The sequence below is a fragment of the Notothenia rossii genome (assembly GCF_949606895.1).
Source record: "Notothenia rossii genome assembly, chromosome: 11".
Lineage (NCBI taxonomy): Eukaryota > Metazoa > Chordata > Actinopteri > Perciformes > Nototheniidae > Notothenia > Notothenia rossii.
This window is the reverse complement of record NC_136910.1, coordinates 56,958,339-56,979,448: the sequence shown is the minus strand read 5'-3', so window position 1 is coordinate 56,979,448 and position 21,110 is coordinate 56,958,339. Positions and strand designations below refer to the sequence as shown.

At 41.1% G+C, this 21,110-nt stretch overlaps 2 protein-coding genes across 3 annotated transcripts; both read right to left on the bottom strand.

Annotated features, from left to right (window-relative positions):
- Window positions 1–2,801: 2,801 nt before the first annotated feature.
- Window positions 2,802–7,540, bottom strand: hwa (huluwa). Of its 2 annotated transcripts, none has more exons than XM_079660523.1 (3): window positions 6,625–7,540; window positions 4,115–4,313; window positions 2,802–3,329 (listed from the first exon to the last, which is right to left on the bottom strand). In XM_079660523.1, exons 1-3 carry the CDS (start codon window positions 7,237–7,239, stop codon window positions 3,163–3,165), a joined length of 981 nt encoding a protein of 326 aa, XP_079516649.1. In that variant the 5' UTR covers window positions 7,240–7,540; the 3' UTR covers window positions 2,802–3,162. The 2 variants fall into 2 exon arrangements, with proteins under 2 accessions (XP_079516649.1, XP_079516650.1); XM_079660524.1 differs by having other exon boundaries at window positions 4,115–4,310; window positions 6,625–7,537.
- Window positions 7,541–10,984: 3,444 nt separating this feature from the next.
- Window positions 10,985–15,111, bottom strand: LOC307024035 (dnaJ homolog subfamily B member 5). The gene is made up of 4 exons (XM_079657813.1): window positions 14,904–15,111; window positions 13,915–14,173; window positions 12,977–13,509; window positions 10,985–11,765 (listed from the first exon to the last, which is right to left on the bottom strand). Exons 1-4 carry the CDS (start codon window positions 15,009–15,011, stop codon window positions 11,532–11,534), a joined length of 1,134 nt encoding a protein of 377 aa, XP_079513939.1. The 5' UTR covers window positions 15,012–15,111; the 3' UTR covers window positions 10,985–11,531.
- Window positions 15,112–21,110: the final 5,999 nt, after the last annotated feature.

The following is a 21,110-nucleotide window of genomic DNA, read 5'->3' as shown; positions in this document are numbered from 1 at the left end:
TCACCTCTTTTTGTGACTTTCATTTCTTTCTGTTTGTCTTGATGAAGAAGCTGTTAGTAAGTCAGTTTGCTGTTACTACAGGTACAATGCCAGGGGGTCCGCGGGTCTTAGAAAGTATTAAGAGTTGATAAATCAATGCAGCAAAAATGAAGGCTATTAAAAAGTATAAACTGCATTTTCTAAGGTTTTACATTTTGAAGCTTGTTTTCAATAAGTATATAAATGGTCCAAAGAGGTTGTATTCTACAGTCTGCCTGATTGTAGTAATTGCGTAGGTGTGTAGTGTGATTCTGTGTATTTTACTTCTGGCATCCGTTGGATGTGACGTCATCTGAACAGGACATCGCACGCTCACTGCTTGATGGCGCACGAAGGTCCGTTTACGCCGGTTGCTAAGCAACATCGTTATGGGGAAATGCAAGTCTGCGTCCAAATGGTTGGAAGATAAGGAGGAAGGACAATCAATACTGTATATAGTAAATGTGAGGTAAAGTGTGTCTTCAATGTAACCGGTTAGAACTCCAAGTGGCGATGAGGTCTTAAAATGTATGGAAAGGGTCTTAAAAAAGGTCTTGAAAGGTATTTTATTTTACTTCAGGATTCCTGCATATACCCTGGTTGTTACTAAACATATAACGGTTAAAATATCCGTACAAATTAAAATAAAGTGCACAGCAATGCCTTCAAACTATTCTTAAAATCCTGCATTTAATACACATCCTATATGATTAAAAGGGGTCCTATAATCCACATTTTCAGGTTCATATTTGTCGTTCGGGACACAGACCATTAAATGCACTAAAACCTATATAAAAGGGAACTAGTTTGCCTTGATTTAAAAATAATGTAGGCCTATCTATGAACTCATTCTTGATATCTTCACAACATATTGGGAACAGTTTGAGAGTAATTGCACGGTTGAGAGCTGGTAAATGGATTCTATCTTTTTGTCCAGAAAAAATGGAAGTGCTTTTAACGAGAGAGGACGATGCGGCTTAACGAGGATTTACATAATGGACTGAAATCTGTTTCATTACACTTCCCACAGATCAGACGCTTTGTGGAGAATCATTAAACTGCCACTTTGAGGGAAGAGTCATTATAATGGTGGCAATTAAGGCATCAAATCTTACAACAAGCATTCAACTCATTTTCTAAGGAACTGACTGGGTTTTCTTGTAGCCCGTTTTCCGTTTTCACTCTTTAAAGCTCCAGTGTAGCTAACAATGATCAACAAATCAAATTATTGTTCAACGACAGGCCTTCTGGTTGCTTCTTCTCCAAATTGATCATTAAATCAGGATGTCTCTTAATGTGCCACATTTCTACAGGAAAAGCTGAGTATCATCATGCCTATCTGTACCATGCATTTTAACCGGCTGGAGACTAAAGGGATTCTTAGATATTACCTTTTGAATGTAATTGTTATAACGTGCCACATATCAAAATGTTCAGGACAATCTCTGGTCTTGCTAGAAATGCAAGTAGTTCATGTTAGAGTACTGTGTGATGAGATAATTAGATAAAAAGCGGAACATTTGACATCTTCAAAACATTTCTAGCCGTTTTCTCTCTGGGTGGGCGGGTCCTTAGTGACGAGATTTCCTTGACGGACACACAAATCCACCAATCACACACAGCGTAACGAAAAGTCAAGCGTGAGTCCGGCAAAGTCTCGCTGGAAAGCTACAGTTCCAGCGATTTCGGGGGTTATCTGTGTAATCATATTTCTAATCCTTCTAATCGAAAACACATTTAAATAAAATATGCGCACTGGCTCCGACTCCAGAGGAACCAAACACTGAAACTACAGCGCCCCCTGCTGGTGTGGAGTAGAACTTTAATGTCTTGAAATCAGACGTTTATTTTGTTACATTTCCATCATTTTGGATTTCATTCTGCTATATTATAAGTCTTATACATTTTTAGCCAACATACACACAAATGTTTGACCCCACAGTAATTTGAAATAATGCTTTCTATTATATCAGGCTTTCAATCTAGAGCCCCTGCTTTAACATTATTATTATTTTTCTTCTACCAGATTGAGACCGTTTACATATACCATTTTCTTCACACAAACAAATTGAAATGATGAAAATCAACGTTTTGAATCTGGGACACAACCCAGACTGAAAATTGATATTTAGAAATGAACAAATATTGGGTATTTATGATCTGGCCCGAAGGATTTAAACTCAATAAAAGGAGCAGGAGCTCCAACAAGCCGTGTAGGACAGAGAGTGAATAATACACATACAAGTCCCTCCATGCCCTTGCCCCCCAGACCTATCGGACATCCTTCACCCACATGCCCCACCCCGGAACCTGCGGTCCTCTGGCCTGCTTACCACCCCCCGCACCAAACTTCGAATCTTCGGGGACAGAGCCTTCAGTGTGGCAGCCCCCACCCTCTGGAACGCTGTCCCTGCGGAGATTCGCAACATCCCCTCACTCGACGCCTTCAAAAGGGCCCTCAAGTCCCATCTGTTTGCCAAGGCTTTTGGCCCCTAAATCGATCTGTTGTTTTGTCTGTCTGACGTTTGTTTTTGCACTATTACTTGTAAAGCGACCTTGGGTCCCTTGAAAGGCGCTATAAAAATCCAAGCTATTATTATTATTATTATTATTATTATTATTATTACTATACAGAGATGCTGTTTGAGAAACCAATGTGAGTTTGGAAAATTGCACAATATAAATCTATTCTAGTAGACCTCAACAATGGAATTATGATCAGTAGAAATGGACATGACATGGGACCTTTAAGTGATTTCAATGGAAAGATAATCAACAAGCACTTAATTCTAAATTAGTCTTTATTACTCAGAGTGACACACAAAACATGTAAATCATAACAGTGAATATAAAACCTTATGTGAATGGAATCCAGGACTATGTGAACAGCCCTTTTGACATCAAAGAAGAGACCTCATTTAGAATAACAATAATAGTGAATAAGTGCATATTAAACATTTCATAATAACACGGGTGAAGAAGTGCATGGTTAATATTTCATAATTTGAACAAACTCAGTGTCAGAGTGCTTTCTTATTTACACATTGTGCTGATTAAATCCTTAGTGACACAAACTTAAGACTAAAACATGTATAGGTTAGTTAAATAATACAATAAATAAGAAATAAATAACATTAAAAGGAGTTACAGCCAGTACTGTTTGGGGTGCACGGCGGGGCGGTGGTGCTTGTGATTGTGCACGTTGTTCTGTTTCACGTAGCACGGGTCGTAGTAATCCCACTCCAGAGCTGAGGACAGGATGCCGTTAGAGAGGCCGTCGCTGTCAGCAGACAGGATCCTCAAGGACACTCCTGGGGAGGGACAGGTTCTTAAATCACTACTTTACTTTGTTTAAAGGTCAACTATTATGCACTCATGTCTCTCTACATCAACATGTGTCCCCTCGTCTTCATGTCTCTTCTACATCAACACGTGTCCCCTCGTCTTCATGTCTCTTCTACATCAACACGTGTCCCCTCGTCTTCATGTCTCTTCTACATCAACATGTGTCCCCTCTTCTCCATGTCTCTTCTACATCAACATGTGTCCCCTCTTCTCCATGTCTCTTCTACATCAACATGTGTCCCCTCTTCTTCATGTCTCTTCTACATCAACATGTGTCCCCTCTGTGGAAAGAGACTCTGAAAGTTTCAGGAACAAAGATTCTCTCTCTTTTTGATCCATTTCTATAAAAACCTGTCTGAAAATGAGCTGATCAGATTTTGGCCACTTTGTGATGTCATAACGATGTTTTGTCTTGTGTAACCATTAGCCAATCAGCAACCAAGGTAACCCCCCCCCCCCCCCTTATCACCTGAATCTCCTCCTAGAGCCCCATTGAGTTCTTTGTAACCAAATGTCTCTCAGAGGGGCGTGGGGAGGGGCTCCTTATTTTCATCTAAAGTAACAGACAGAGAATCAGCACTTTGGAAACAGGGCTGAAACAGAGGGGATTATGGGTAATGCTGCAATGCTCTGTTTGGTGTTTCAGCCAATCAGAGACAGGCTCTGGATATATCTGAGACCTGTGATACATTGATGAGAAACAGTAAAATAGGAGACCTTTAATATCTTAATGAAGTAGACAGATCTGTACCTGCACTGGCTCCAAAGTCGCTGTCCAGTCCCGGTCCGACTGCAGACGAGTTCAGACCGGACTCCTCTGACGGAGCGTTACTGAACTCACACTCCATCTCCGCCTTATCAAACACCAGCAGGGCTACACCTGGACTCAGGTCCCTCAGCATCTGGTGAGTGCTGCTGCGACGCAGGTGACCCTCATGTTGGACCTCCTGCTGGGAAAACAAAGGACAGGTCTCACACTAGTGTCGTGGACAGTCCCTATTGATCCACTGTCACAAAAAACTGTAAATTTGGCAGCTTTAGCCAACGTTGCTAATTTCCAGCTGTTGTCCAGATCATATTAGATACCTTTTTTTTAAATCACAATACATCAACAGCATTAGTTATAAAGAAAGGATGAAAGGGACAACGTTTTACTTTCAACTGGAGGTCAGATTTCGGGTAGACAGACATCCATTTGTGTTGAGGAATAATCTGACACTTCTTTACAGATCTCTTGCTCACTAACTTTTAACACAGATGACTTATCATTGATTTAAGCGTTTACATTTCCTGCTGTAAAGGAAGCAGGTTGTTACTCTTCCATTTAGCTTGGAATAAACCAAATAAGCAGGGTATTAATAATAATAATAATAATACATTACATTTATAAAGCGCTTTTCCTGGTGCTCAAATCGCTTACAAGCAAGTTAAACTAAATAACAACAAAAGTAGAAAGTGCTAAGCTAGGAGGAATCAGGGCAAGGGGTTAGTGGATAAGGAGTTGAAGGCAAGAGTGAAAAGGTGAGTTTTGAGGGATTGTTTGAATCATGTGAGAGTGTTGGCGGATCTGACGTGGCTGGGGAGGGGCTTCCAGAGTGAGGGGGGGGCTGCTGCGAAGGCCCTGTCACCCCAGGTCCGGAGCTTTGTCCTGATGGGCTGCAGTAGGTTAGCTTCAGCAGACCTGAGGCGACGGGTGGGGGTGTGTCGTTGGATGAGGTCAAAGAGGTAGTGGGGGGGGGGCTTTGAAAGTGAAAAGTAATATTTTAAAGTCAATGCGGTGTTTGATGGGGAGCCAGTGGAGGTCATGGAGGATCGGGGTGATGTGGTCGGAGCGTCGGGTGGAGGTGAGCAATCGAGTTTTGGACATATTGAAGTTTTTGTAGTGTGAATGCAGGTGATCCAAAAAGTATGCTGTTGCACTTTAGGCTAATCCAGTCGGGATGTTATGAAGGCATGGATCAGAGCATTCACATTGAAACACTTCAGGAAGTCCCTAAAAATCCCAACATCACTGTGTGGGGATGGGTTTCTGATTATTTAATGATACTTTGATTAGAAATAGAGTAAATAAAAAAAATAGCTGAACTAAAGCAAATCTTTTGAAAGCAATTTTGATATTGGATTTATAACTTTTATTTTGTTATTTATTATCATGTTTTTTTTAAATGAGATGTTTTGTTCCGTTTTTGTTTCTTCTCCTCTGAAAACCACGTTATATTAATTATCAGTGCAGCTTTATTTAACATGGTGACTTGTCTCTGTTGTGTTTTGTTGTCATGCATTTTCCACTTTGTTTAGATGCGTGCTAATGGTAAGAGTAACGTCAAATAACATGCATATGGCTTCGGAAATGTATGATGCATATCCTCTAATCATTCAACCTGCGATACTCCATACTACTTTACAGTGTCCCTTCCATCAGGACAGAGGTGGGAACGGAAGTAGTGGAGAACAAATACTTTGTTACTTAAGTACATTGTTCTGGAATCAGTTCTTTACTCCACCACTTATTTTTCTGACGACTTTTTACTTTCTACTTCTTACATGTTGAACTCAAATACCTGTACTTTCTACTTCTTACATTTTGAACACAAATACCTGTACTTTCTACTTCTTACATGTTGAACACTAATACCTGTACTTTCTACTTCTCACATGTTGAACTCAAATACCTGTACTTTCTACTTCTTACATTTTGAACACAAATACCTGTACTTTCTACTTCTTACATGTTGAACACTAATACCTGTACTTTCTACTTCTTACATGTTGAACACTAATACCTGTACTTTCTACTTCTCACATGTTGAACACAAATACCTGTAGGCTACTTTCTACTTCTCACATTTTCCAAACAGGCTGGTTCCTTTAGTCTGAATGTGTGTTTGGTGGCGTGATCATTATTATTTAGAGTCATTGCGTGCCTATTGATTTGAACACGATCCGTGTATCCATCATTTCCTGGTCTTCTCTAAAGAAGAGGGACCAATGAAAACGTTGTCATGTTGCCGTTGTTCAGCATGGAAACATTCATTAGCTAACAATGACATTATTGTTCTATTAATATAAAGGGAGGTCAGGTACTCTTTAAAACAACTGCTAGTTAATTTATGGGTACTTTGTACATGTCAAATCCTCTTTACTTTTACTTGAGTAAAGAAGTTTAGTCAGTACTTCTACTTTTACCAGAGTATTTTTAAACACGAGTATCTGTACTTCTACTTGAGTACAGGATGTGTGTACTTTTGCCTCAGGACTCACCGTGGGAGAGTTCGGCGGCACCAGGTTCACTCTGGTCTCGGCCTCAGAGTCGCTGGACTGCGGTAACACCGGAGCGCTTTTACCCCACCGCTGAGTCCCAGTGCTTTGTGACCGGGGGTGGAGGTGCATTCTCAGGCTGAACTCCGCCGCAGAGGAGGCGGCCCGGATGGAGCTCGGTGCCCTCAGAGACCCTGTGGCCCCATCTGGCCTCAGGAGCCGGATCTGGTGCTCCACCCCACCACCGACCCTCTCCCTGGACGAAGCCCGGGATGAGGTGACCGGGTGTTGTAAAATGGGCTCGGATAGAGACAAATAAGCTCTCCTAACGTCCTGTAAAGCGGGGCAACCCCCCCGAGAGAGCCTCATGGGTCCCTGCAGGGAGCAGGAATCCAGCAGCATCTCCTCCCCGTCCCCCTTCTTCTGGGACAGGATCAGGAACTTGTAGCCCAGAAACAGGCAGTTGAGCAGCAGCAGAACCACCACGCAGGGGATCAGCAGGAGGACCACCAGGGTCAGGTTAGTCACGGGGAAACCTGGCTCCAGATTTGGCGAGGGGCTCTGGATTATCTGAGACATGCTAACATTGCTGATCTCAATTGAAGTGTCACGTCGCATCTGAGCACAGGTGTGTCAATCAATGTGGATTACTGTGGGTTCAAAGTGTTGTGGATCTGATAACATCTTGCAACGCTGCTTCTCACACGCATACAGTCTCCAAATGGGGCTGTGGTCTTTCACCCTGCTTGTCTTCATCTTAGTTCACTCGTAAAGCTTGATCTGACACTATGCAACTCGCACTCAGTTTACAGCCACATGAATTACAGATCCACAGCAGGTGTGTCCTATCATGTGCAGGGTGTTTGGTGAGGCAGGGAATCACAGCTAGATGGCAGCAGAGAGTCAGACTCCTGCGGCCCTGAAGAGTCCTGCAGGGATTATGTTCATCTCCTCATGGATGCATTTGTACCAACCAAGAAAAGACTCAAAATGCTGCAGAGGGACATAAAATGACTCACAACGATCATGAGAAGCGCCAAAACAACCACAAAGACACATGAACTCAATGAGAAACAAAAGGACTACAACATGAGGAACAAAGACCAAACATACCAACACAAATAATTCCAGATTCTCTCAGCATAATTATAGTTAGTCAAAAAAACAAACAGAATAACAATATGATTCCAATTTTAAAAATCATGGATAGATAAGTCAAATGTATCCTTAACCCTGTTTTGTTGGAAAGACACAAAGTTATTATATGAAATATTAACATATAATGATTGAATCTTTTAAATATCAAGCTTATTGTGAAACACATTCCACTGCCTTTACCTGAAATCATTTCCTCATCACTGATTGGTCATTGTTAGCACATGATACCTGCCCTTTAAAAAGCTGCACACCTTTTCCCTTTCACTCTGTGCAGAGAGAGAAGGTTTAACTCTTTAGTTCGTTTGACTGAGAATGTTATTTATCCTTAATTCCTCAGGATGAGCATATTGTCTTCCTTGCAGATGTTCACCAACCTAAATGTGTGTTTTTTTATATGAAGAAAAACTCCTGGCTTCCAAATATCACTGATCCGATCCCCGTGATGTTTGGCAACCCTTGATCCTGAACCTCCAAACTAAGGTACACCTCAACACCCCCAAACAGAAAGAGGCTAAACTAGAAGATGGAGGTGTGTTTTTATATTTTTACATTACATTACATGTTAGACACTTTTATCCAAAGCGATTTACATACTCAATACTGTGGACAATCCCCACAGGAGCAATTTGGGGTGAAGTGTCTCAGCAGGGGCGCCGCCAGGGATTTTGGGCCCCATGAAAATATATCACATTGGGCCCCACCACCAGGCACAGGCCACGCAAACCAAGCACAATTGCTGTAACCACACCTCCAGAACCCAACCGACTCATTTATGCTTTAAATAACTCCACCTGTACAGGCTTGCATTTATCTTGTAGTCCAATACTAAGCGATCAATATTTACTGACACTGAGCTGTGAACATATAACACTGTGCAGACTGCAAATTCTACTGCAGTAGAATTCACTATTTGATATAACACTAACATTCCTGACAATAGACCTCAATAGTCATCTTTTATGGTGTACATACCTTTTTAATAACATTTTTGAATGGAACATTCATAAATCAAAATAAATATAACTTAAATATACATGACCTCTTAAATTAAAATAAAGTGAACATTAACACCAATATTATCATTTATAAAAATGCTATCACAAAAAAAAAAACATAAGCAGCAGATTTTCTAATTAAATCTACATACCAACTACAAAATAAGCGGGTATTAAAGTGTAAATGGACAACAAAACGGAAATGAAAAGGCCTGATGGTGGTGCAAAGCAAAACTGGGTGACATACTGTCACTCTCTCTTGTCTTTCTCTCCTTTCTTTTCCTTTTTTGAAAGCCTGACTTTGTTAGTCGTTGAGACATCGTACACACGTAAGTACTCGCATCCCTGCCTCACATGCTCTGCTAGAAAGAGCGGTGCCGGACGGCGTTTGGAGACAGGACCAAACCATTACATGTAAATAGAAGGGGTATACAGAGGCTTTGGATAATTAACTTTTAGAACAAAAAAAGTGAAATGAATCATAAGTTTAGTGAGTAAATTATCAATATAATGTTATATTAATGTTCATTATTGTTGATTGATGAAAGGTTACTTAAACATTTTTTTCTTAATGTTCTACAATTTTTGGGGCCCCTGTCAGTCACGGGCCCTTAGAATCGTCCTAACTTTTCACCCCCTTACGGCGCCCCTGTGTCTCAGGGACACACCGAAATATTGACTGCAGTGGGGTTTTAACCTGTGCCCCCCTGATCCGAACACCAACGCACTAACCCACTGCGCCACACGCCTCCTCCCTCCTCCCATATTTGCATCCTTTCTGAAGCTGCAGTGAGTTATGGCTGTTGTAGCTTGTAGCACCTGTTGGCCATGCACTGCACCTTTAAAGTGTGTGTATGTTTGTTCCTATTATTTTTATTTATTTATTTATATATATATTTTTTTCAGTTATAAAATAAACAGACATTGCTCCAGATAACAAACCGTACATCAAAACATGTAACAACAACTAAACAAAACGTAACGGGGGGGGGGGGGGTGGATGCAAGGATGACTTCCTAAGACAGCTGATTGTGACATACACAGGACATTACATACACAATGCATTATACATTACACAGGAGATGCCATATTGACAGGGTTAGCTAGGAGAGCTGCGGACAGTGAACCGCAATCCTCCTGTCTCCCCTCAAACTCCCCCAGCAGAGAAGCTGCACGCTCCATGTTCAGTAGGTCCAGATACTCCCTCAGCCACGAGTCCCGAGTAAAGCAGGCTGGTTTGCGTTCCTTCCAGTTTAATAGGATGAGTCTTTTTGTGGCTAAACAGCCCAATGTCCAGAGCCGATCGGTAGTCCTTGCAACATTGCCATCTGGCTTGAGACCCAGCAGACATGCAATGGGACATGTAGGGAAACTAACTTTTAAAGATTCAGACAATAAGGATATTACTTCTGACCAACGTTTTTTTACCGCTGGGCATTCCCAGAGTAGGTGCAACAATGTACCTCGCTTGCCACATTCATGCCAGCATAAATCTCTGTGTTTATTGTCCATCTTGGATTTTGTAACAGGGGTGATGTAAGCTCTATTGAGAATTTTGAACTGTATGATCCTGAATCTTACACATTTAGAAGAGAACATAGCTGACTGCCAAATGGACTTCCATTGCAAAGCAGACAGAGAGATATTCAAGGTATGCTCCCAGGACAGTTGGACAGGAGAATAGGTATTCGGGGCAGCCCTAGATAATAATTTATAAATGTTAGAGACCACACCTGATGATATGATTGCTTTCTTGAGGCGCTGGTCCTCTTCCATACATGAAGCAGGCATGTCTCCCTCCTTACATGTTGTACTAATAATAGATGCTAGTTGTGCATATGATAGAAAAGATGAGCCTGAGAGACCATACTGATTTTTGAGTTGTTGAAATGGAAGGGTTTGGTCTCTCTATATCTGTCCAAGTGTAGTAATACCAGCCTTCTGCCAGATATTATTACTTAAAGTGCCTCGTCCTGCAGAAAGACAGGGGTTACTCCAAATGGGGCAAGATGGTAAAGAGAGCCCCTTTATGTTGAGTCTCCTGTGCAGTTGCTTTACAATAGAGCATGAAAAGCGGATGATGGTATTATCCATTGGGGGGGGGGTGGTTCCTATTGTTTTGTAATGTATTCATGCATCCTCTGCATCGTGCTTATGTGTGAGGACTTGTGTAGTCCACTTATGCCCTGCATGTTCATCACAAAGAAACAGAAAACAGAAGTCTTTTTTCCCCTTTATTTGTCATGCTTTTCAAACATGTCCATCAGGTAATAATAATAATACATCCTATCAGATTATATACAAACATTTCAAATCATTCAATAGAACATTTGACATATGAATCTCTGTTAGAGACAACTTTTTTGCATTTTGTACACAAAGTAGATCCTTGTACACAAGTATATATTTTGCTATTGTAATAAATCAATGCAAAAGATCCGTCATATGAGCACCATATAACTACAGTTAGTTCTGTTTCAGCTCTTAAGGAAGTCTATACAGACTCGAATAGCACACTGGTGTCCTGCTGTAGGCACAACAGTACAGATGACCTTTGGCTGCAGAGTCAATGGACGCCCTCAGATACTAAAGACCCCATTCCTCATTGTCTCTCTGCTCGGCATGTTGTTGTGCAGAAAGTCGTCTCCTCTGAGCTTCGCTAAAGCGCCACTTGCCATTTCCCTCCGAGTGGACGTTAGCACCTTGAGCAAAGGCTCGTGAATTGAGAACAACACACTGGGTGAAGCTAACTGAGAACTAGCACTGAGCCAGGCTGTGTTTGATGATCTCCCGGGATTGAGGTGGGATTCTGTCGGGGAAAATCACCTGGAACTCCACCACCAGGTCGCCTCTCTGGGAGGGGCTTTTGGGCAGGGGAAGCCCCTCGCCTCGGAGCCGCCGCACAGCTCCAGGTTTGATCACATCGCTGCAGGGGAGAGGCATCATCCGGCTGTCCAGAGTCGGGACGTTTACCGTGCAGCCGCAGAGAGCCTGGAGGAGGAAGAGGAGGAGAGGACATCTATTAAGAACAAGCTCTTTGAAGTCACATCATGGATCAACGAGCTGGTCTGGTAGCTTCTACTGTTCAAAGACTCAAAGGCTTTCTCGTGTCTTAATGAGAATCTGAAGGCTCCTCCAACAATGCAACATACACACTTTATATAAGACCTCTTGTTTAATCTGCAGGAGCTTCCAAGAATCTCTCTCTGCTGTGCCGTTATGCAACGACATACAAACGGTGTTACAGATGTTATGCCGGTCTATTTTGCAGCTCCTGTGTGGGAGTGAAGTGAGCCAGAGGGAGATGGAGGGCGCTGTTTGAAATGTCATTCTCTGTGACTGCGAGGCTGGCTAATCTGTGCGTGGGTTTACGAGAAGTGAGAGGTGAGCGAGCCAGAACAGCCTCTCTGGCGGAGGAGTCTGCAGCTCAGATAGTAGCTGAGAGAGAGCTGTGATTGGTGGGGGCGGTCGGCGCTGAGGCTAAATTTAGATCCTGATTTCTCTCGCTCTGCAGGGGCCGCTGAGGTAACTAGCGTGGGCAGGATTCTGCTGCTGCTGCCGGGGGGGGGGGGGGTCTGTCAGCCTATTGTGGCTCAGACCCCTGCAGCAGAACACTGTGTCCCCTCCTGAGAATATCACCACTCTATCCCTCATTTTGGCTCGGGTCCTCCTTCCGGTTCTGTCTTTTTCAAGCCTTTCTGTAATCGTTATTCTCTGGCTTCTGTTACATAAACATAAAGGAAGTGGTGGGTGGAGGTGAGCCTGTATCTGAGTGGGTGTAAGCTGCTTGTAGGTACATACCATATCTACTTATATATATATATATAGTAGTAGATGTATAGACTTATATATAACAATGAGAATCAGAAACCCATTTATATCTTCTTCTGGTTTTTTAAACGTGTTATCTTTTATATCCATTCTGTTGCATTGATGGGGACTTAAGGTCTGTTTGATATGTTAGTGTGATAGGCACTAAGACACGTTTGAATGTTTGTTGATTGGTATGTGAGTCCAGGGACTGCAGATGGTTCCCTGTCTTAAACCTAGCGTGCCGCTAAATAGAATGAATTATTATTATTAATTATAGCGTCTTCTCTTTTTGAGATGAATGTATTTTGTCTGCAAGACCCTCCTCAATAAAGATATCTGAGAGTAAAGCCTTTGAGTCTTCCAGCCTGACACTGATGACACGAACTCACCTCTTTGAGCGTGATCTTGGCGGTGAACACGATGTTGGAGCCGTCCCTCTTGTACTGCTGGTGCTCTTTGTCCCTGAGGATGAAGGTGATGTCCGCGGGGGTGTTGTTTGGGGTCTCGTCTCCCTCCCTGGGGAAAGTGATCTTGGTGCCTGCCTTCCAGCCTTTCTTCACCACCACGTTCAGCACCTTCTCCTCGGACCTCAGGCTGCGGCCGTCCGGGTTCAGGCGGCTTCGGGTGATCTTCACGTGTTTTGTGCAGCCCTGCATCACGTCTTCTAAGGTCACCAGAAGGTCGTGCACCACCTCGTCGCCCTGCAGTCGCCTCTGACCTCGCCGCAGACCGCCCTCGCCGCCAACGTGGCTGAAGGGGAAGCTTCTGAAGGGGTTAAAGAGGTCGTCTTCGTCCGCCTCGTTGCCGAAGATGTCGAAGTGGTCGGAGCCGTGGAAGGAGGTGGAGAAGGTGGCGTGGGGGTCGGTGTGGCAGGTGTTGCGGAAAACTTTCCCTTCCCTTGACGAGAATCCACTTTTAAGACCTGGAAAATCAGAAGAAGTTCATTAAAACCTGATTGGGTTACGCTGAACATGCTATAGGATCACTTTAAATATACATCCAGAAGTAAGTCCAGATGTTTAACCCAATATTCTTCCCTGCCAATGTTTCCTCTTTTCATTTAGCTTGTAGCGACTAAACTCCCAATCAGTCACTAAGGGGTTAAACCTGCAGATTTAGGGTTCTTACTTCCTGTCTACTTTCCTGCAAATGCAGCAGGAAAAACTGTCGCTGCTGAATCATTGATGAGCCCCACAGCTGACGCTAAGCCGGTTTCAAAAGGAAGTTTCTCCGTCAGGATCCTCGCTCGGCTCCCCAGTACTTAGTGAATATGTAACGCTCCAGCCTGTGCTGCGGTGATAACCACATGTCACTAATGAATTCTCACCTTCTTCTCCAAACTGGTCGTAGATGCTTCTCCTCTTGGGGTCGTTCAGGATCTCGTAGGCTTCAGCGATCTCTTTGAACTTGTCCTCTGCGTCTGCATCGCTGTTCTTATCGGGATGGTACTTCAGAGCCATCTTCCTGTAGGCCTTCTTGATCTCGTCCTCGTTGGAGTCGGGGGAGACTCCCAGCACTTTGTAGAAGTCTTTGCCGGTGGGTTTGATGGCCAGGCACGGGGCTTCCGGCTCAGATTTGCTGCTTTCCTGTGGAAACAAGAACAATCACACTTAGTACATTCATAAAAAGTGGTGCATGCTACAAGAAGGCTGATGATGAATAAGGGATGGCTTTATGTAAATATCAATCCCCTAGAGTAGACACTATGGTTCATGCATCGGACAACCTCCACACCGCCTGCACTGTATGTATTAATATGCAGAACATCTATGCATTTTAAAGGCTGAAGCACAATACAGTGAGAGAGAGGGGGGAAGTTGCAAAAGGGGAGATTTTCGTTTTTGCCCCAACGACCGAGATCTCTGCAGTGATTGGCTGATCGCACATAAGCGACTTTTGCATTTTGGGTTAACACACTGCATCAGAAGTGACGATTCATTCACTACAAAAAATATCCACTACAACCACTACTGATGCATTTACAGCGAATATAATTTGACTTATGTTCATTTGGTGTCAATTCTAGAAGCATTCACATCAAATCAGAAGAGTCCCACATTCTTCATCGCAGGAATTTCCGATTCAAATATTAAACCTTCAGCTGAATTTAAGAAACGACGGCTTTTAATTCCCGACATATTAACCATAAATAATTCATCCAAATGTTCTGATTAAGTTGAGTCAGCTTTTTAGCAAACAGCATTAACACTGTCATGTCTTCAGAAATTGCATTAACTCACTATAGTGTGAGTATTTGATGATTTAGCATAAACACAAACCGGTAAAATAAAAAAAAGGAAATAAAATGTCTCTTACCCCTGATGAAGAGGACCCGGAGCTGTCTCCTCTGTGCATCACGCGCACCTTGCATTTCACATTGCCATTTTTCTGCTTCATTCCAAACTGAGTCCAGATGAGAACCATGTTGCCGGTACTGAGTGTTTCTGAGTGTTTCTGTAGTCTCTGTCTGTGGTGCTGAAGCTGCTCCGGTGTGTCTCTGCTCTCTTCGGTTCTCCGTTAAATAGCTCCTCTCTCCCTCCCTTTCTCTCTCTCCCTCCCCCGCACCGTGACCGAGCTTTCCCCGGTCTTCGTGACGCGCAGCAGGGAATGCCGGTGTCCTCGCGCACATCCATTGGTTCTCCGGTGATGATCCCCCGGATGTTACAGCCTTCTTCTCCTTGTGGAGACTTCTTTCCGGAGTTCTTGAAGGCAGAGCCGAGCAGACAGTCACGACTCGTTTTTTTTTGTAATAAATATATATTTCTCTCTGCTGTCTGCTCAGACAAACTCCAGACAGTCACCTGATAGCCCCTGTCCTCAAATGGCTTTCATTTCCATTTTTTAAATACGAGCCCACGCCTTTTGAATATTTTAGATAGATTGATAAAATGCATGGAATTGTTTTAGTTGGATATTTTATAAATAGCCTATAATCCTGCACTGGCGTAAAGTATAGAATCAAACCTAGGTAAGGGTATATGATCACTTAGGGTCCATTAGCAACATCGACAAATAAAACAAGAATCAAGGATGCATGTATTAACACTACAATCACTGACAATATGTTCGAGAACCTTCAATGTACATTAGATCTGAGATTTCATTGAAGCAGGCTTTATTCTTACATTATTAAAAAGGACATATCATTAGTGTCTCTACTTTAAAGAGTCCTCTCCTGCTGATGTTCAGGTGTATATATCAGTATGTAGTGTCTCTACTTTAAAGAGTCCTCTCCTGCTGATGTTCAGGTGTATATCAGTATGTAGTGTCTCTACTTTAAAGAGTCCTCTCCTGCTGATGTTCAAGTGTATATCAGTATGTAGTGGCTCTACTTTAAAGAGTCCTCTCCTGCTGATGTTCAGGTGTATATCAGTATGTATTGTCTCTACTTTAAAGAGTCCTCTCCTACTGATGTTCAGGTGTATATCAGTATGTAGTGTCTCTACTTTAAAGAGTCCCCTCCTGCTGATGTTCAGGTGTATATCAGTATGTAGTCTCTCTACTTTAAAGAGTCCCCTCCTGCTGATGTTCAGGTGTATATCAGTATGTAGTGTCTCTACTTTAAAGAGTCCTCTCCTGCTGATGTTCAGGTGTATATCAGTATGTAGTGTCTCTACTTTAAAGAGTCCTCTCCTGCTGATGTTCAGGTGTATATCAGTATGTAGTGTCTCTACTTTAAAGAGTCCTCTCCTGCTGATGTTCAGGTGTATATCAGTATGTAGTGACTGCCTGTGCTGCAGCACCTCTTTTCACCCTCTGTCTGAAACCAGAGCCCAGTTTGCTCTGATTGGTTTGCTGGCCGGCTCTGTTTTGATTGGTCAACCGCTTAGGGATGTCCCGCCCCTTAACCTATCACTTACAATGTGTTGGAGCACTAGCCAATAGCAGCGTGTGTGTTACATAGTGATGCCACGATCATGTTCCTGAAGTAAACAAAGGAGTCCAATGCTATCCGAAAGGTGGTAAAGTAATACTTAGGCCTTAGTAGTCTTATGTACTCAAAAATGGTACTTAATTAAGTTCACTTAGTTATTCTCTAGCAATGAAAGAAATATTCTTGATGGAGTAAACTTATGTTTCTGTGTTGTGTTGCTTTACTCCACTTCAAACATCTAAATATAAAGTGTGGCGGAGAGAAAATAGAGTGCCTTTTTTATAATTACGCCTATAATTGCAGCAAATTACAGTCCTTCAAAGTTTCCATTTATTTCCCCGTGGCTTAATTTAACTTGCAGCCAAAAGTTTCTGATAATGGAGTTTCAGTGCAAAGGTCAACGAGCTCTACAGACGCTGTATTTATGGAATGGATGGTGTGTGTGTGTGTGTGTGTGTGTGTGTGTGTGTGTGTGTGTGTGTGTGTGTGTGTGTGTGTGTGTGTGTGTGTGTGTGTGTGTGTGTGTGTGTGTGTGTGTGTGTGTGTGTGTGTGTGTGTGTGTGTGTGTGTGTGTGTGTGTGTGTGTGTGTGTGTGTGTGTGTGTGTGTGTGTGTGTGTGTGTGTGTGTGTGTGTGTGTGTGTGTGTGTGTGTGTGTGTGTGTGTGTGTCCTCCTCCTCCATACTTCTGCATAATCATTATGTTCAGTGTCTTGAACAATGAAGGCAGAGCGATGGGTGATAGCGGCAGCTCCAGGTTATGTAACTGAAATGTGTTGCTTTGGTGAGTCTTCTCATATCTTCCTGCTGTGAAATATCACCTAGACATCCTGTTGATTGATGGAAGGAGGCTGTTTGTCCTGCCAGAAGCAATGAGATGAGTCCATCATAATTATCAGAGGGGGGAAGTAGTGGAGTACAAATACTTCGTTACTGTACTCAAGTACATCTTTCTGGTATCAGTACTTTACTCCACTACTTATTTTTCTGATGACTTTTTACTTTGACTTCTTACATTTTGAACACAAATACCTGTACTTTCTACTTCTTACATTTTGAACACAAATACCTGTACTTTCTACTTCTTACATGTTGAACACAAATACCTGTACTTTCTACTTCTTACATGTTGAACACAAATACCTGTACTTTCTACTTCTCACATGTTGAACACAAATACCTGTACTTTCTACTTCTTACATGTTGAACACAAATACCTGTACTTTCTACTTCTTACATGTTGAACACAAATACCTGTACTTTCTACTTCTTACATGTTGAACACAAATACCTGTACTTTCTACTTCTTACATGTTGAACACAAATACCTGTACTTTCTACTTCTTACATGTTGAACACAAATACCTGTACTTTCTACTTCTTACATGTTGAACTCAAATACCTGTACTTTCTACTTCTCACATGTTGAACCCAAATACCTGTACTTTCTACTTCTTACATGTTGAACACAAATACCTGTGCTTTCTACTTCTTACATGTTGAACTCAAATACCTGTACTTTCTACTTCTTACATGTTGAACACAAATACCTGTACTTTCTACTTCTTACATGTTGAACACAAATACCTGTACTTTCTACTTCTCACATGTTGAACCCAAATACCTGTACTTTCTACTTCTTACATGTTGAACTCAAATACCTGTACTTTCTACTTCTTACATGTTGAACACAAATACCTGTACTTTCTACTACTTACATGTTGAACACAAATACCTGTACTTTCTACTTCTCACATGTTGAACTCAAATACTTGTACTTTCTACTTCTGACATGTTGAACACAAATACCTGTACTTTCTACTTCTCACATGTTGAACTCAAATACCTGTACTTTCTACTTCTTACATGTTGAACACAAATACCTGTACTTTCTACTTCTTACATGTTGAACACAAATACCTGTACTTTCTACTTCTTACATTTTGAACTCAAATACCTGTACTTTCTACTTCTCACATGTTGAACACAAATACATGTACTTTCTACTTCTTACATGTTGAACACAAATACCTGTACTTTCTACTTCTCACATGTTGAACACAAATACCTGTACTTTCTACTTCTTACATGTTGAACACAAATACCTGTACTTTCTACTTCTTACATGTTGAACTCAAATACCTGTACTTTCTACTTCTTACATGTTGAACACAAATACCTGTACTTTCTACTTCTTACATGTTGAACTCAAATACCTGTACTTTCTACTTCTTACATGTTGAACACAAATACCTGTACTTTCTACTTCTTACATTTTGAACACAAATACCTGTACTTTCTACTTCTTACATGTTGAACACAAATACCTGTACTTTCTACTTCTTACATGTTGAACTCAAATACCTGTACTTTCTACTTCTCACATGTTGAACACAAATACCTGTACTTTCTACTTCTTACATGTTGAACACAAATACCTGTACTTTCTACTTCTTACATGTTGAACACAAATACCTGTACTTTCTACTTCTTACATGTTGAACACAAATACCTGTACTTTCTACTTCTTACATGTTGAACTCAAATACCTGTACTTTCTACTTCTTACATGTTGAACACAAATACCTGTACTTTCTACTTCTTACATGTTGAACACAAATACCTGTACTTTCTACTTCTTACATGTTGAACACAAATACCTGTACTTTCTACTTCTTACATGTTGAACTCAAATACCTGTACTTTCTACTTCTCACATGTTGAACCCAAATACCTGTACTTTCTACTTCTTACATGTTGAACTCAAATACCTGTACTTTCTACTTCTTACATGTTGAACACAAATACCTGTACTTTCTACTTCTCACATGTTGAACTCAAATACTTGTACTTTCTACTTCTTACATGTTGAACACAAATACCTGTACTTTCTACTTCTCACATGTTGAATTCAAATACCTGTACTTTCTACTTCTCACATGTTGAATTCAAATACCTGTACTTTCTACTTCTTACATGTTGAACCCAAATACCTGTACTTTCTACTTCTTACATGTTGAACTCAAATACCTGTACTTTCTACTTCTTACATGTTGAACACAAATACCTGTACTTTCTACTTCTCACATGTTGAACCCAAATACCTGTACTTTCTACTTCTTACATGTTGAACTCAAATACCTGTACTTTCTACTTCTCACATGTTGAACCCAAATACCTGTACTTTCTACTTCTTACATGTTGAACACAAATACCTGTGCTTTCTACTTCTTACATGTTGAACTCAAATACCTGTACTTTCTACTTCTTACATGTTGAACACAAATACCTGTACTTTCTACTTCTTACATGTTGAACACAAATACCTGTACTTTCTACTTCTCACATGTTGAACCCAAATACCTGTACTTTCTACTTCTTACATGTTGAACTCAAATACCTGTACTTTCTACTTCTTACATGTTGAACACAAATACCTGTACTTTCTACTACTTACATGTTGAACACAAATACCTGTACTTTCTACTTCTCACATGTTGAACTCAAATACTTGTACTTTCTACTTCTGACATGTTGAACACAAATACCTGTACTTTCTACTTCTCACATGTTGAACTCAAATACCTGTACTTTCTACTTCTTACATGTTGAACACAAATACCTGTACTTTCTACTTCTTACATGTTGAACACAAATACCTGTACTTTCTACTTCTTACATTTTGAACTCAAATACCTGTACTTTCTACTTCTCACATGTTGAACACAAATACATGTACTTTCTACTTCTTACATGTTGAACACAAATACCTGTACTTTCTACTTCTCACATGTTGAACACAAATACCTGTACTTTCTACTTCTTACATGTTGAACACAAATACCTGTACTTTCTACTTCTTACATGTTGAACTCAAATACCTGTACTTTCTACTTCTTACATGTTGAACACAAATACCTGTACTTTCTACTTCTTACATGTTGAACTCAAATACCTGTACTTTCTACTTCTTACATGTTGAACTCAAATACCTGTACTTTCTACTTCTTACATGTTGAACACAAATACCTGTACTTTCTACTTCTCACATGTTGAACTCAAATACCTGTACTTTCTACTTCTTACATGTTGAACACAAATACCTGTACTTTCTACTTCTTACATGTTGAACACAAATACCTGTACTTTCTACTTCTCACATGTTGAACTCAAATACCTGTACTTTCTACTTCTTACATGTTGAACACAAATACCTGTACTTTCTACTTCTTACATGTTGAACACAAATACCTGTACTTTCTACTTCTTACATGTTGAACCCAAATACTTGTACTTTCTACTTCTTACATGTTGAACACAAATACCTGTACTTTCTACTTCTTACATGTTGAACCCAAATACCTGTACTTTCTACTTCTTACATGTTGAACACAAATACCTGTACTTTCTACTTCTTACATGTTGAACACAAATACCTGTACTTTCTACTTCTTACATGTTGAACCCAAATACCTGTACTTTCTACTTCTTACATGTTGAACACAAATACCTGTACTTTCTACTTCTTACATGTTGAACACAAATACCTGTACTTTCTACTTCTTACATGTTGAACTCAAATACCTGTACTTTCTACTTCTTACATGTTGAACACAAATACCTGTACTTTCTACTTCTTACATGTTGAACAC